Raw genomic sequence first — 15,268 nt, 5'->3', positions numbered from 1 at the left:
TTTCAAAGCCAGATGGTCCGGCTGAGATCGACGGCCTAAACCACAGTAGTGGCTATAGTTTGAGAAAAGACTATTTCAGCGTACCGTGCTCATGTAGATGTAAGAATACAAAAGCAAGCCCTCCTTAGCACTGGATCGATTTGTTTACTACTGCTGAAATGTCGGGGTTTCCACCAATTAATCAGGTAAGACATCGATGTGTGTTTGGTGCTCATTTTTTGCACGACCGCCTTTCCAGGTTATCTCTTGCTTTAGGCCTTCTCTGTGCAGAAGATCGCTGCTTTTCTCACAAGTCATTAACGAAGGGTTTTCATTTCTCTTCTGCGAATATTCCTTGAAGATTCAAATCTACATTCTGATTTTTTTTTCTTGACTTTCTTTTTACCAATTATAAACTGCCTCTTCCTTGTTGTTTTTTGCTTATTTAGGCCAATACCTAGTAAAACCACAGTTATAAAAGAAATTTTTGTTGTTGTTACTACGGTTATGCTATTAGCTATAGTGGTAAACTTAGCTTTCAATGATTCTCTACATTTTATTGTTTATTTGACTTTGCAGCTATTTCCGTGTCAAATGCCCATTTGTAATGTTGTGTTTCTTGCTAAAGTCACACAAAAGTACAGAAATTCGAATCCCTTTTAATCCCTTAATGAAGTTGGTTTCGTTTGCAAACCGACTAGGAATTTACCTTTTTGTACTGCATAGAATTTTATGTATGCATTCTCATTAAATGCTAAACTGATTAGTTTTGGTTTGGTGATATTGCAAAGCTTGTATACAAAGGTGAAACCTGTCCAGGGTTGGTATATCATTCCCAGACCATCTAGCCAAATCAACTTCAAACTTTGGCCAAACTGATATCAATACAATTGAACAATAGAATATTGACAATAGATGGCTATAGAACAATAGTATGGTCTGGTTGAGAACAATCTCTGGGCAAAATTTGTTTTTAGTCGAGAAGACTTTCTAGTCTGAGGGTGCAGTGATTTAATTTCTTTGAAGGCACCTCTCCTCCATAAAAGATTATTGCTTCCAAAAACAAAGCAGAAGAATGTCGGAAAGGTTGTAAACTGGTCATATTGAGATGTTTGCGATGCTGACTATGCACAACTATTATTTTATGGAGGTGTAAATTCTAATGTTAAGAGTCCTTTTAGTTATTAGAAATTAAGGGTCATGGCTCTTAGGGTCTTGTTTTTATTGTACGACTATTAAAAGACCCGACAAACCTAATTTATCAATTTATCAAATAAAAACTTCTTTTTAAAGACTTAATAAAAACAAATTTGAAAGTTAAGAATTTCGAAATTTGGCCAAAACTAGCCAGATTTTTTGTTATGGCCAGACAAGTTCCATCTTGGCCAAGCAGTTGCAAATTAAGCCAGTTTTGTCAAATTGCCAAAAAAAATTTGAATTGAAGGCATTATTTTTTTGTATCTCTCTATCTATAGACCTTTGTTAAAAATGGGCCACCACTTTTGAATTTGGGTTCAAATGTTTTCACTGTAGTAGAAATTTCAAGTGAATTTCATATTATTTGCAGCTTAACTGGCCAAACAACTTGACTTTTGTAGCACAAACTTACATCAACACTGGGAATCTTACACTTTGATCCATTTTGAGCAAATATTAAGATTAAAAATTGACACCTCTAGCTCTGAAAGGGAATTCTTTAGCCCCAATAGACATCCAACAATTAACATTTCAACATGATCCAGGGTGACATCTGAGATCTCAAGTAAAGGCTTATAAATTAAAAATTATGATAGAAGTCACTTCCTGAACATGTTGCTGTTGGAAAGTATTTTTAAATGTTTTGTTTTATATCATTGATACTAATCAATTTCATTATTTCTTTCAGATTGCTGGACATAATTATAATGTGTATGAGGCTTATTATAAGCAGGTTAGTATTGGAATAGATCTTAGTTAGTTACTAATAAATGCTCAGCTTATATTAATTGTTTTTTTCTAATTATCAAAAAAGTACAAGCTATAATCTTGAAGCATTTATAGCTCAGGTGGTTTTGACTTTTTGGAATATTTCAAAGAAACAAATAAAAAAGATATCCAACTGCACAGGTGTGAATGAAGTCTGAACCAAGATCAATAAAACCAAAACTATTGGATCACAGCCAAATTGTTGAATGAATTTTTGAATTTGATCCCTTGATGGATTGATCCTTGATTTTGTCGAAAAGTGTTAATCAAGTGGTTCAAATTTTTGCTTCTTTATTCAATCTTTTATGTAGAGTGAGTAAAGATGTCATAAAACTATTTTTCATCCATTGATTGCTGGACATGGATGTGGTTTAATCTGATACTTAATACCCCATGTGCACAAGCAAATAGATGTACCTGTTTTTTCCAAGGGAGAAAGAGTACAAATGCTTCCTCATAATGTTTAAGGAGATTCAACATTTAGACTCGTATCCTTTAATCCTATGTAATATGCATTTCGGTACTCTATGCAAGAGTTTAACATTGTGAAATGCAATGTGTTTCCAATCTTGTAATCTCATTGTAGTGCGATGTTTTGACACGTTATGAGTAACAAATCGAACACAATGCTTTTCAAGTTTGAATGTTCACACTTGTGAATCACACAAGCTTTGGAGTACTCATTGATGTGGCACTTTTTATTGCATAAACTGAACAAAGGAAATAGTTTGATTGTTTGATTCGATTGTTAGACATGCCAGTGTATGGTGGCAAAATCTTGCTGACATCGGTAAATCTTCAGGTTACAAAAGCAAATGACTGAACACCTAATAAGATTTGGCCTGCTTGTGAACCACAACATTTCTTTTTCCTTCTAAATTACCTTCTTCTTCATCTGAACACACCAGATTATTTAATGGGGCTGATATATAGATGACTCTACAACTTTTGATTGTTTTATTTGTTCAGGATAATTATAGTGATATTCTGTGGTTTGAATTGCAGGCAAATCCTTCAGGTACTGCAACTCTAGGTGCAAATGAAGCAGCTTTTCTTTTAAAAAGAAGTGGCCTTAGTGAAGGAGTTCTGCATGATGTAAGTGGTGATGTTTTGTTGATTTTCTTTTTTCAAGTCTTATGTCCATTTTCCTGCAAAAAATTGAAATGCTAGTTTTCAAAGACAGAGAGGCTTGAACTTTGCACTGCCAAGTTCTAAGTGGAGTTTTTTAATTAAACTAAAAAAACTGTGGTTAGCAAATTTGAACAAAGCTAGTCTCTAAGGATTAAAGAATCAAAATCAGTATTTTCTGTTTAGCATATATTTTATATGAAATATGTTTAATGCTTATCCTTAGGGCTTAATCTTATAGTTTCATATTGTTGCATTTAAAGACAATTTTTTGAATAACGAATAGTAGAATTTTTTTAAACTATTGTACTATTTATTATAAACTTTAATTATTTTAATTTATTTATTATAAAGGATAAGAATAGTTCCTGCCTGTCTCAAGTACAAAACTTTATAATATTTTACAGTTCATATATTTTTATTTTCAATCCATAGAAGTAAGTATTTTAATTTTGTTGTTTTGGATACATACCTTGTCTTACTGTTTGCCCAAGAAAAGTTGCCTCTCTAGGTAACTTCCCCGACATACAAATAATAGACATGACTCACCTTTCTCCTTTCTTTTATTCCCCATGAGCATCATATTTCTAAATTTTAGATATGGGAACTTGCTGATATGAACTCAAGAGGTTACTTAGATAAGCAGGTAAATTGTCACAGCTAATTGTTTATTTTCATTTGAAGGTAAGTATAAAAAATGAGATTGAAGCGAAAAACTGTGATTAATAAAATCATTCAAAAGAGGGCAGAGGAAGTTATGATATGTCAAATTATGAGCCTTTTTACAAGCTTTGTTCAGAGATATGTCAAATTTCACCTCCGATTTTATTCATTCAAACAATAAGAAACACAAGCAAATGTTTAAATACATCTACGTGATGTAAAAAAGCTACATTAAAATTATAAAATCTTTATTACATTTATTCAATTTGATGAGTATATTGGAATTTTGAACTGATGGGTTTATTTTCAGACTAACCAGGTAATATTTCTCATTTTATAAATATTTATGTAGGATGATAAATTTTTCTATTTAAAAGCTACATTAAAATTATAAAATCTTTATTACATTTATTCAATTTGATAAGTATATTGGAATTTTGAACTGATGGGTTTATTCTCAAACTAACCAGGTAATATTTCTCATTCTATAAATATTTATGTAGGATTATAAATTTTTCTATTCATTTAGATTTCTGCCTACAGGTTATTATACTTCCTTGAAATAAATAACAACACAAATTGTTCATGGCTGCTTGTAAATTTGGATATTTACTGAATTTGTATGACTGCTTATTCTATACCATCTTTGTTGATAAAATCAATGTCTTCTTTTTAGGGGTTTTTTGTAGCATTGAAATTAATTGCCCTGGCTCAGTCTTCTAAGGAATTGAATACTGCAAACCTTACTCTGAACTGTCCTGCACCTAAGCTGGTTAGTATATTTGCAGTGACCTTTTTTGTAAATCAGTAAGTGCTGTGTGACTCCCAGTGTCTAGTTTGCATAAGGAGCAATTGGATGAAAAAATTATTCCTCCCAAGCAAATAAACTTTTTGTTGCATCATTTAAAATTTCATGCATTGGTTAAGTGTGCATTTGCAGCGAGTAAGACTCTTAAAGGCAGTATGTCCCCTGTTATTCTCAGCATCTTCTTCAGTAGCCACGATATTCATACATCGTTGGTTTGATGCACAAATAACCAATCAGAATGAAGAACCACAATAGCCTACTTGTCCTGAGCGAGGTGCTGTGAATTTTGTTTTTGTATCAACTATCAAACGTCTAGGTCAATTTCGATGACATAAAGATTAGGTCGTGTTCACCCACAATAGCTAATGTCGGATACTAGAAGGGCAGAGGAAGAGCCTCTTTTAAGGCAAGGCTTTCAAGTTAGAATTAGCCAATCACGGAAGGGACAGACTGCCTTTGATATAGATCAAGCCTATGATCAAATATGAGTGCAGGATAACGATCAAAATGCGATCTATCCAACGGTATAAACAAACAACATAATCAGATGCAGCCTTTGCACCTAAAAAAGTTAATATTAAACCTCAACGAATAATATAATGCCTCAATGGCTTGTTATTTTTGGATCGCCCATCTTTCCTATGCAGAAATAATTTGAAAGATAAATGTCAAGATCTTTAGTGATATTCCTCTCGTATCCCTCCAAATGTCTGCCATTTTGTTTTTTTCTTTATCACGTGCTTCATTGCTTGGCCATAAAATCCAAGTACCAATTATATTTGGTTTTTATGTTTTATTGTTATCTTCTAATGTGGTGGAGCGCACGTCATTTTACGCCAGTTTTGTATTCTGGTCTTTGGAATTTAATAACCAGAGGTGCAGTAGCAAGGTAGGCCAGTCATTGACTTTGTTTTCGGATTTCTTTAGGGAGAGTCGCCAAGACCACTTGCCCCTCCACCATCCGATGCTGGAAACTGGATAATCAAGGTGATTTATGAATTCTTCAGCCTCGCATTTCCTACTGCATTAATGCCAGGTCAAATAAACTGTTTTCCTGGAAATTGTAAAGAAAATTTTGTCTTTCAATACGTTACCATCGATGACGATACCTTTTGCATTCCTTCAGACAGTTTCCTTTTTTTAATTTTCATTCCTTCAGAAATTTAGCTTTTTTATCTTGTGTTTAGCAGCATGAACAAGTTACCCTGTGTTACCTAGTGCCCCGTAGTACAATTTTCGTTATCGTAAAGAGCGTAGATCAATTCTGTTAAGTTAAGTTCCGCGTAGATCGCGCCCTCTCTTGTCTGGGTTTTGCTACAAGCCTCCAACCTCGCCCTAAAATTACCCACTATAATAAACGACTTAAGCTTTGGTGTCCTATCCCCTATTCTTTAAACGACATCACATCGTATTTCTTTACGCTTCGTTCCTTGGCGCTCAGAATAAGCAGCTCAAGGCCTCCCTCCTTCGCTACATCACTTTAATAAGAGTGATTTCACGTCCATCTATTTCGATGGCAGTACCTCTGTCTAACAAATGAGCATGACATCAATCAAGCAAACGTTTTTATTTCAGTAAATGCAATCAGCTTGCTTTGTGGGGACGTCCCAGTTAAAAAATTACATTATGATATTAAAGGAACATTAATTGAGCCTAAATATAGGACTAAATTAGACTTGATAATTTCAATTGTAATGCGCTTATGAGCCCTGTGGATATATGGCGCAGTATATGTGCTTCTATTACTATTTATTTATTTTATATGGGTCCTTACAGAATTTATGAATTTTGATATTGCTAGACTAGTTTTATAAGCATATGAAATGATTCTGCTCGGAAATAACTTTCGTCGCTTTATTCGGAGCTAACTGGTATGCTCTTAAGACGTAAGACCTTGCAAGCTTAGACAAATAAATCACGTTAAATGTTAAAGAAAATTCTAAAAACTTATCCAAAAGAGTATGTCCTTAAAAATTAAGCAAACTAACTGCGCATGTCTTTTGGTGGCTCGAAATGTATTAATGCAAAAGCATATTGAAACTTCTAAAATTTCGTTTTACATCGATTCTTTGATTAGTTTCCTTGGTTTACATGGCGTAAAAAGTTTAGTTCAAAGTTTGTTCCTGGATTGAAATCAAGTGAATTATTGCGTCAGTCAGATCTACCATTCAACTTACTGCGGATGCACTTTCCGTTAACAAAGTCATACACAAATGACTTGCATCGGGTATTTTTTAATTTTATTAGGTTTTTCATTTCACGGGATCATTAAAAACGGTGATAATTAATTCTTTGGCTAATATCGATTTTCCAAATACGTCATAACTTCAAAGAATCGGATACTTGTAGCTGTTTGCGAGCAGCTGTCGATGTATGTTCAGCACCTTTATAGATTTGTAATGCAATAAATTTCTGCCTTTTCAGCAAGCTGAGAAGCAGAAGTATGACGGAATTTTCGAGGTATGAAAAACATTGGCTTTATGATTTCTTACAGTAATGAGTTTTAAACATGTGTAATTTTATGTATATTTTTTGTGTATTTTTTTAAGAAGACACCCCTAATTATTGCTTACATCTAAGGCCCCTTTTTGCATTGCACATGTTGCTAAACATCCTTTGTTAGATAGTTTTATCCTACATGATTCCAATTCTGTCTCCATATTTAGGATAGAATATATGATATAGATAAAGAGAAAGGATCCTTTTGAAAATATTTAGAGTTAGAGAGGTTCAGAGGGCTGTATTTGAGTTCTATTGTAAGGCAATTCTCTGACAGAAAATGTAGAATGCGATAAAATGAACACGACTTTATGAATGAAGAATGTAATTTAAAGCAGATGAAGAACGTGAAGAAATAAGTACAGATTGGATCACACCTGGGAGATTTATTTTTCAACCCCCTTTTCGAATTTTTATGATGATTATCTATCATGTGACAAAATCAGTTCACTCCTTGTAAATGCGATGAAAGAGGTGCTTCAATAGCAATGACTTTTTTTCTACGTCACAGACACTGCAGCCTGTCAATGGGTATGTTTCTGGAGACAAAGTGCGACCGGTGAGTGGCCTGAATTTAACTTCTTATATTATTAAGATCCCATGCAGCTAATTTGCCATATGATAAGGGCACTAGGCCATAGACTGACTGCAATGCTTAATGCTGTTGGTTCGAATCCATGCTAAAAATGCAATTCAGGCAGGAGCTTTTTGTCCAACTAAGCAGGCACTGAATAGGCTAATGGAAAGGGAGGAAAGTATTTGCCGACTGAACTTATAACTTCAGGCTTGTTAAGTATAATTTTAGATTTTTGGCTGTAAACGAGCTGTTTCTTTTCCGGAATCCTATTGAATACACAGTTACCTCCCGGATAAAAGTGCTGTAGTGCATAATTCCGCAGACATTGAGCACCAAGTACTTCACAGTTCTAATCTATCTAAAAATTCTCAATCTAGTCTGGCTTTGCAATGTAATTGACAGTTTTAAGAAAATTCATCTCCGCTGTAATAATCAAAGAAAGCGAGCATGTTCATCTTATACTGAGAACTTAAATCTTTCTGAGTATGTGGAAGAAGTTTCTAGGCTCTTTGCACACATATAAGGTCACTATCCCTTCTTACAGAAGTAGATAATTTAGATGAATTTTCCTTTATACTTTATTTTCCTTTATTTTCATTTTTCAGTGATTTCGCAAAGAAAATGACTATATTCCTTCCTTGAGCTAAATTTATTGGTATAATTTTGTCTTGGTTAAATTTTTTCCTCCAGACTAGAAACTTTTCGGGAATGCGGTTTTCTATGTTCAGAAACTTATTGCAGCAAAGAATATATTGATTTTTTAAAGTAAACATTCTAAAATTACATCAAAATTAAAATATCAACTGAAAATGATTCTCTAAAAGAAAGCTAGAGATTCCCCCATTTTCACTTTTTTTATCGCTGTGCTTCCAGTATACTGAACTCTGGTACCTTTTCGAGTTGGTTTTTTCTTCAATTCACGATATTTATTTTATCCTATAACTTTGCCTATGCAGAGCACATGCTATCTCGCGATATTGGGCTGTGGTATGCAGTACCTTAATCGTATAATGATACTCAAAATGTTCCAATACAATATTTACAATATTTGTTTAAAAATAATAAGAGAAAAAAAATAAAAAATAATAATAAAAATAGATAAATAGAATAAAATAATGCGAACTGCTTCTCTACCAAGGGGTCGTGTTTGGGTCCTGTGGAAGGTTCGAAAGATACTCTCTAAAACCTGTTTTAAAACGAGCGATGGATTTTTTTTCTCGAATGTTGTTAGGGATATCATTCCAGTTTTTGACACGAGAGAAATAGAAACCTTTAAAACCTTCCACTTTTGTTATCCAATTTATAATTCAATTATACATTATAATTCATTCATATGTATAATTGTATCATTTTTTATGTGATTTTTAAAACGTAGGTGTTGATGAACTCAAAATTGCCAGTTGATGTTCTTGGAAGGGTGAGTACTCAGTTTGAGATTTTGTCAAGCTTATATGTTTAACTTGCTTTAATTCAGTTGTTTATAATCGAAGATCGAGGCGGTGTCTTATGCCCCGTAAGGCCGATTTCCACTTGACCTTTTTTGTGCGCGCGGGCGTAGCGCCCAAATCTGAGCATGCGTAGTTAAAAGCAAGTGGTCTCGATTTTGCGTCCGCTGTGAGCGCCAGAAAGTTGAGACCCACAGCGGACGCAAAAGCGCACAAAAAATGTCAAATGGAAATCGGCCTATAGGTCGAAAAGTTCTTTTACATATACGTGTATTAAAGCTGCCTTTGGCTTTTTGTATCATTGAAGATATTTTCGGTCCGCACTGTATCATATTCAATTCATCAAGGATTTATTTGTATAAGATGTCGAGAGTTTCTTATGTCCTTTCTTAAAATGTGTAATGGCTGCGTATGTTATTGTTAATGAAAGTTTGGTCCTTCATCAGGTTTGGGCAATGGCCGACATCGATAAAGACGGAATGTTAGATAAAGACGAGTTTGCAGTTGTAAGTTTCCTTCGTGACTTTTTTTAAAATTTGTTTTGTTGTTTTAATTGCTTCGTACATCTTTTCATGTTTCGTCAAATAGAAAATCTACTTTTTGGAAAAGTTCTTGAAACAAAAGCGTAACAGAAAACCTTAAAGCAAAAACCTTAAACAAACCCTAGAAAAAGCCTTCAAACAAAAGCTTTGTTGTTAAACACCGTCTGTCCGATTGTAGGTTTTCAGTCGGTATAAGTTATACATTTTTAGCATTAAGTTTTGTGCTTTGTATTGTTTTTGTAATTTTTGTTCAACAGTTAACTTATTTTGGTCCAACCTGCATTGGACTCTGTTTTTTTTAACCATGTGTCTTCTGGAGAAATTTTTGAATCGTCTGACTCAACGAAGGATATGCTGTTGTACCGTTAATTTTTAATAGGATTGCTAAAATATTTCTTTTTTGTAGCGATATACTTAAGCTATTCGTAGAAGAACACATGTTTGCTGCAAATGCTTTTTAAACAGATGTGATTGACTATACGTTTTTTTAAATGAGTGACGTATTCTAGGCAATGCATCTGGTTTACCGGGCACTTGATGGAGAATCTGTTCCGACTGTTCTTGCATCCGGACTTGTACCTCCTTCCAAGAGGGCGGTTGCATCTCAAGCAGCTGTGGTATCGTCAATGTCATCAGGAAGTTATAGTCCAAGGACCTCAAGCATATCATCGGTCAGTAACTTTTTCTATACGTTTCATTTTAATGAGGCTTTCCTTTGTTAGAGAATATATAATGTAGTTCTGAATAGTATAAGTCGCTCCTGTGGCGTGATGGATAAACTGTTGTCCTCTCGCCACAGACACGTACCGGCTCGAACCCACTGTTCGAGCCTCGCAGCATTTGAAGAAATATAAATTTGAATCAGGTAAGGAACCAGGAAAACAAGGTACCTCGAACTAATTAAAATTCTGTTTGGTATAGAGGCTTGTAAGTTATTATCTTCCGGCAGAGATGAGGGACATGGAGCCTTTCGTAATCACAAAATTTGAAAAGGTGTTAGCAAGGAACAAATATAGAATCATGCTGAAGTTCTATTTCTATGGTACTCCTGAAAAAAAAACAATGCCTTTCTGTATATGGTTTTCTGTTTATAAGTTTAACCTTAAGTGTACTGATCAGGTTTTGGTTTTTCTTGCCAATTAATAAAAGTATGATTGCCCCAGCTACAGTAAAAACATGCATAAAGAGCCTCTAGGCCGATTTTTTCCAGTTAAGCACCTCAAAAAATTAACTACCAATAAAGGAGCAATTAGGCCTGTTACAGAATGTCACAGTTTATTTTATGTTAGTCTTAACTGTTTGGACCAAAAGATGCTAAGATGACAGAAGGTTCTTGAGATAAGCCTCTTTCTAAAGTTGATGATGTTAGACCCTGTAGCTCTATTGTGCTTTATTCGTGACCATTGCTAATAGTTTCCCTAGGTCTTTTTGCTTTTTTCTGAAAGAATTCTGCCGAATCTAAGACTAAGGGGTAGATCAAGGGATAGATCAAGACATTATTTAAATCCACTCTTTGTTATTGACCACAGGCTCCTGTAGTGGCCGGGAAGACTTGGGTCGTTACCGCGGCTGAAAAATCGAAATTTGATGGTATGTTTGCTCAGGCTGATACAAACAAAGACGGATTGGTTTCGGGTATGTTAAATCAGTTTTCTTTTTTCTGTTACCATAGAACGTTTCCACATCCCTTGCCCCAGAGTCAACTTGTCTCAATTTTTCAAGGAAGCATTTTGAGAAGCTGGTAATTCTAAATATTACATATAACTAGCATGATATTACATAATATCACGTAAATATTTCTTGTTATATCAACCTTGTTATTATTAAAATTTGCGATCACAAATCAGATAACTGCTCCAATGCTCATCACTAATTATAGTGTGAGGCATTTTGAACAATCTTCTTTATAAAACGATCAACAATGTGCAAAGCTGAAACGGGAACTCTATCTACGTCCTGCAAGAAGGTCCCATCTAATGATGTTTATCTTATTAAAGAGAACAGCAGGATGGAATGATAATTTTCTCGTTAACTGAAGAGGCGAAATTGCATGCTTCAGATAAATAAGTTAAAACGTTTGTTAACTTGAGCAAATTTTTAAAAACTAGGATATTTAAGTCTTGGGAATCCTTTCGATCAGGGGTTAGTTATAGAACTGTGGTATTCTATACTACGTTAGGCCACTAGTATGAGGCTCCCTTCCGTTCAACACTTGTCTGATTAACAAGCAACTTTCAGGACTGCAGATCACCCAAGGAGTTTTTGCCTAATGCTAGCTACGCATTCTTCTTTGTGACATACAGGAAACTCATGTTTTATGTAGCATTTAAAGTCTTAAAAGCAAAAGTTTAAGTTGATTGATTTAACAGTTCAGTAAGCCTAACACGATGTGATACATTTCTCCTCTAATTTTCCTTGCAACTATTTTATTTTCGTTTTCAACATTGATTAGACATCAAAGCTTTGTTTATGTTCATGAATGTGGCCTAGATTCGTAAACTGAAATTAAAATAGGGAGACTCCAGCGGTAACAATGCGCTGCATATCAAAGCATCCTGTATATTTTAATAATTGTCAGTTAGCTAGGATATACCCTAGGATATGCAAAGTTTCATTTGACTTAATCGTGCATCATGCCAAATTTGTTTGTGTTTTAGGCCCTGAGGTGAAAAATATATTTATTGCATCTGGACTCCCGCAGCAAGTTTTAGCTCATATATGGTAATTAATTTCTCTTCTTTTTATTACCAAAGTTCCATTATTCTAAAATTTCAGTATTATTTTTGCCGGATTTAATGGATTTGATAATGTTTTGAGTTTTTAACATCACTTGTCAATGTGCACAGTGAGGCGAAATAAGTCCTCAGAGTGAAATTTACGCATTTTTTCCCATTGTTTTCCTGTTCGCCGTCTTGAATCAGTTCGCCTTTCTGAGAATCAGCCTTCTGCTTCTAGGGGATTGTGCGATACCAAGAATGCTGGCTTGTTGAATGCAGAACAATTTGCCCTTGCCATGCATCTTATTGCCAAAAAGGTATTTTTGACAGCTGTTACTGTACCGCGATTTTTAATCTCAAAAGATTATTTGATTTCATGCAAATGGATTATTTTAGATTCTAAAGCAGGTGATAGTCGCATATCGCATGGAACTTTGAATAGAAACACTGATCTCTTAAGATACAGCTCAAAGCCACGAGACTAAGAATAGTGATCATTATTTTTTGCTAGGGTAAACGAACTAGAAGAAGCATCATTTTATTTATCCATTGCTGACTAAAAGCAACAGCGGAAAAGAAACAACAGGCATGCAGAAAACGTTCAGTATTACTGAACGTAAATTTCGAAAATTAAGATTGCCTGTGTTTATTTTTGTTGTTTTTTAGAAGCTTCTATTTTGCCATTTGAGTTCTAAGTAAACATTAATTTGAACAATTTTTTTGCGGTACAGAATTTGAAAATGGCTTTGAAAAAAAAAAATTCGATCCACAACTGGGTATATATTTTCCATCGTGTTCTTTCGGAACCTTATTCTGACGTTTTATGCTCTGAGGAGTGTCAGACGAAAAAGCTTTTAGTATGTCGTAAACATTACTAGTGGTGAAATGATTGTCTAACACTAGGAGTAAATTAATGTTTTTTCATCCTTTTCATATTTTCCTGATCGAAATAATCTTCTCCTTTCCCTGCAACACTTTTTCTTTCCCTGCAACGCCTTTTCGTTTTTAATGCTTTGAAAATTGAAAACGGAGAAGACAAATTTGAAAGCCAATTAGACGACACCTTGCACGAATGCATGCTGCACCTGCCACACAAATGCTGTATTACTAAGTGTCTTTCTAACACTTTGTCTATCATTTTAGCGAAACGGTGTGGACCCGCCGAATCAGCTAACTCAAGAAATGATCCCGCCTTCGATGAGAGAAAAGGACGTAAGTACGCTAATTATTTTTGTTATGCTTTCAATATGATGTTAACATCAAACAAGGACTATCAGTGCTGCTCCTAAGCGTCAGTCTTTCAAATACGGTTGTTCATGTTTTAAATCATAAAAAATCTACCTATAGGACATGACGTCATTGTCTTCAAATCTTGCTGCATTGCAAGCGAAAGATTTTGCCGCTATCAAGGAGTTGGATCAGATAAGCCAAGAGATCGAAAAACTTGGCCGGTAAGTTGAACTCCTAATCTCTTCATTGCTTCTAAACACCAGCAAAGAATTTGATCAACGCCTTGAAATGGATGCGTGTAATATTGAAACCTCAAGTTTCATGTTTACTGGAGATATCGTCCTGGTTGAGTTGTTGAAACCGTTATTTCCAGGGCTTCATACGGTGATGTTATTTGAGGTTATAAGTTAAAATTTACTGACTGATATTTCCTGCAAACTAATCAATTGGCATCATCTCAGAAAAAGTCTGTTTTCAACTAGCGTGACTTTATGAAAATGTTTCAAGGCTGTTGAGCTTTGTTACTCACGCTTTGTAAATGACGTTTCTGAATTGCAAGTTTTAGTTTCAAGCAATTTTACGACTTGAGCCTGACATAAACAATGAACTTAGAACCCTGCTTTTTTGCACACAAGGTATCTACAATTCCGTCTATAAAGCAACGCGTAGTGTAGAACTCTAGAGTTCTCAAGTGTGACGTCACAAAAAAATTATTTTTAGAACCCCATGAAATACTACCATTTGTGCAAAATCAGTTAACTTTATCAAAAATTGGGTGAGCTATGGCAATAACAGATCTGGAGTTTGCTAACGGATTACTGTTATTTTGGCTCAGTTTATAAAGTTATGAACTGAGACCAAATTACAGAGGTTTGATGGGGCCAGAGCTTGTGCACACCGGGACATATCTCAACCAATTCGTAATACCTTCAACTGATTTTGCAGATTTAGAGGTATTTCATAATGCTCTTTCAGGTTATGGAAAAAAATTCTAAAAATAGATTTTTGTGACGTCATCACTTGACAACTCTGTTGGGTTGACAGCGATCTTCATATGACCAAAATATATGCCTATACTTGAATACTGCAGAAAATCATTTGCTTCCGTCTTCATAAACAACTCGCTCTTTGCAGCTATTTTAAATAGCTAATAAAATATCTAAATAATTATAAAGCATTTAAAAGTAAGGAAGGCAAAAAACTGGCAGACAGCATTTTTTTAGAATTAGATCCAAACATCTTCATTGTAATTTCCACGCTGCGTGCAAACTTTTTTCTTAAAAATATTTTTGTTACGAAATATTTGGATTGTGGACGAAAGCTCGTTTCTCGGTCATTTTTTAATTGAATTATTTCTCAGTTTTTGTGTTTTGGTGTTGGGTGGGAATAATTTTTTTTCAGAAATTTCTTGTTTCAAATATGTTGGATCTAAATGTTTGGAACTAAGATACAGCTGACGACACCGAAAGCAGGATAATTGACTTTCTTCTAAAATAAATGTTTTTTCAGGAAGTATTATGTCGTGCTTTGTAATATTTGTCATGATCTTAGTAGCATTTGTGATTTTAATCAGATTTTTGAGTTAACTCGCAGATTAAATGTCCTGGTATTTGTGACCCAAACCACTGAAAATGTTTGACCCAAATTTTTCGATTACGTTTATCTGATCCTTTATCTTGATGTTTTGTGGCTCTTGATTGCATTATCTCGAACGC

General features: G+C 34.5%; 1 protein-coding gene across 1 annotated transcript in view; it reads left to right on the top strand.

The window, feature by feature from the left end:
* Positions 1–15,268, top strand: part of LOC135694539 (uncharacterized) — a 33,737-nt gene continuing 18,469 nt past the window's right edge. Inside the window, exons 1-16 of the mRNA XM_065213327.2 lie at positions 1–185; positions 1,865–1,909; positions 2,950–3,039; positions 3,671–3,718; positions 4,412–4,507; positions 5,471–5,530; positions 6,968–7,003; positions 7,554–7,601; positions 8,995–9,036; positions 9,511–9,570; positions 10,116–10,277; positions 11,136–11,241; positions 12,264–12,327; positions 12,562–12,640; positions 13,467–13,535; positions 13,671–13,774. Coding sequence (XP_065069399.2) covers positions 159–185; positions 1,865–1,909; positions 2,950–3,039; positions 3,671–3,718; positions 4,412–4,507; positions 5,471–5,530; positions 6,968–7,003; positions 7,554–7,601; positions 8,995–9,036; positions 9,511–9,570; positions 10,116–10,277; positions 11,136–11,241; positions 12,264–12,327; positions 12,562–12,640; positions 13,467–13,535; positions 13,671–13,774 — 1,136 coding nt within the window. The 5' untranslated portion in view covers positions 1–158. The remainder of the gene's footprint in view (positions 186–1,864; positions 1,910–2,949; positions 3,040–3,670; positions 3,719–4,411; positions 4,508–5,470; positions 5,531–6,967; positions 7,004–7,553; positions 7,602–8,994; positions 9,037–9,510; positions 9,571–10,115; positions 10,278–11,135; positions 11,242–12,263; positions 12,328–12,561; positions 12,641–13,466; positions 13,536–13,670; positions 13,775–15,268) is intronic.

The sequence above is a fragment of the Rhopilema esculentum genome, chromosome 8 (genome assembly GCF_057945365.1).
Source record: "Rhopilema esculentum isolate cy_ngs chromosome 8, ASM5794536v1, whole genome shotgun sequence".
NCBI lineage: Eukaryota > Metazoa > Cnidaria > Scyphozoa > Rhizostomeae > Rhizostomatidae > Rhopilema > Rhopilema esculentum.
The sequence above is the reverse complement of the archived record's forward strand: the minus strand, read 5'-3'. Positions and strand labels throughout refer to the sequence as shown.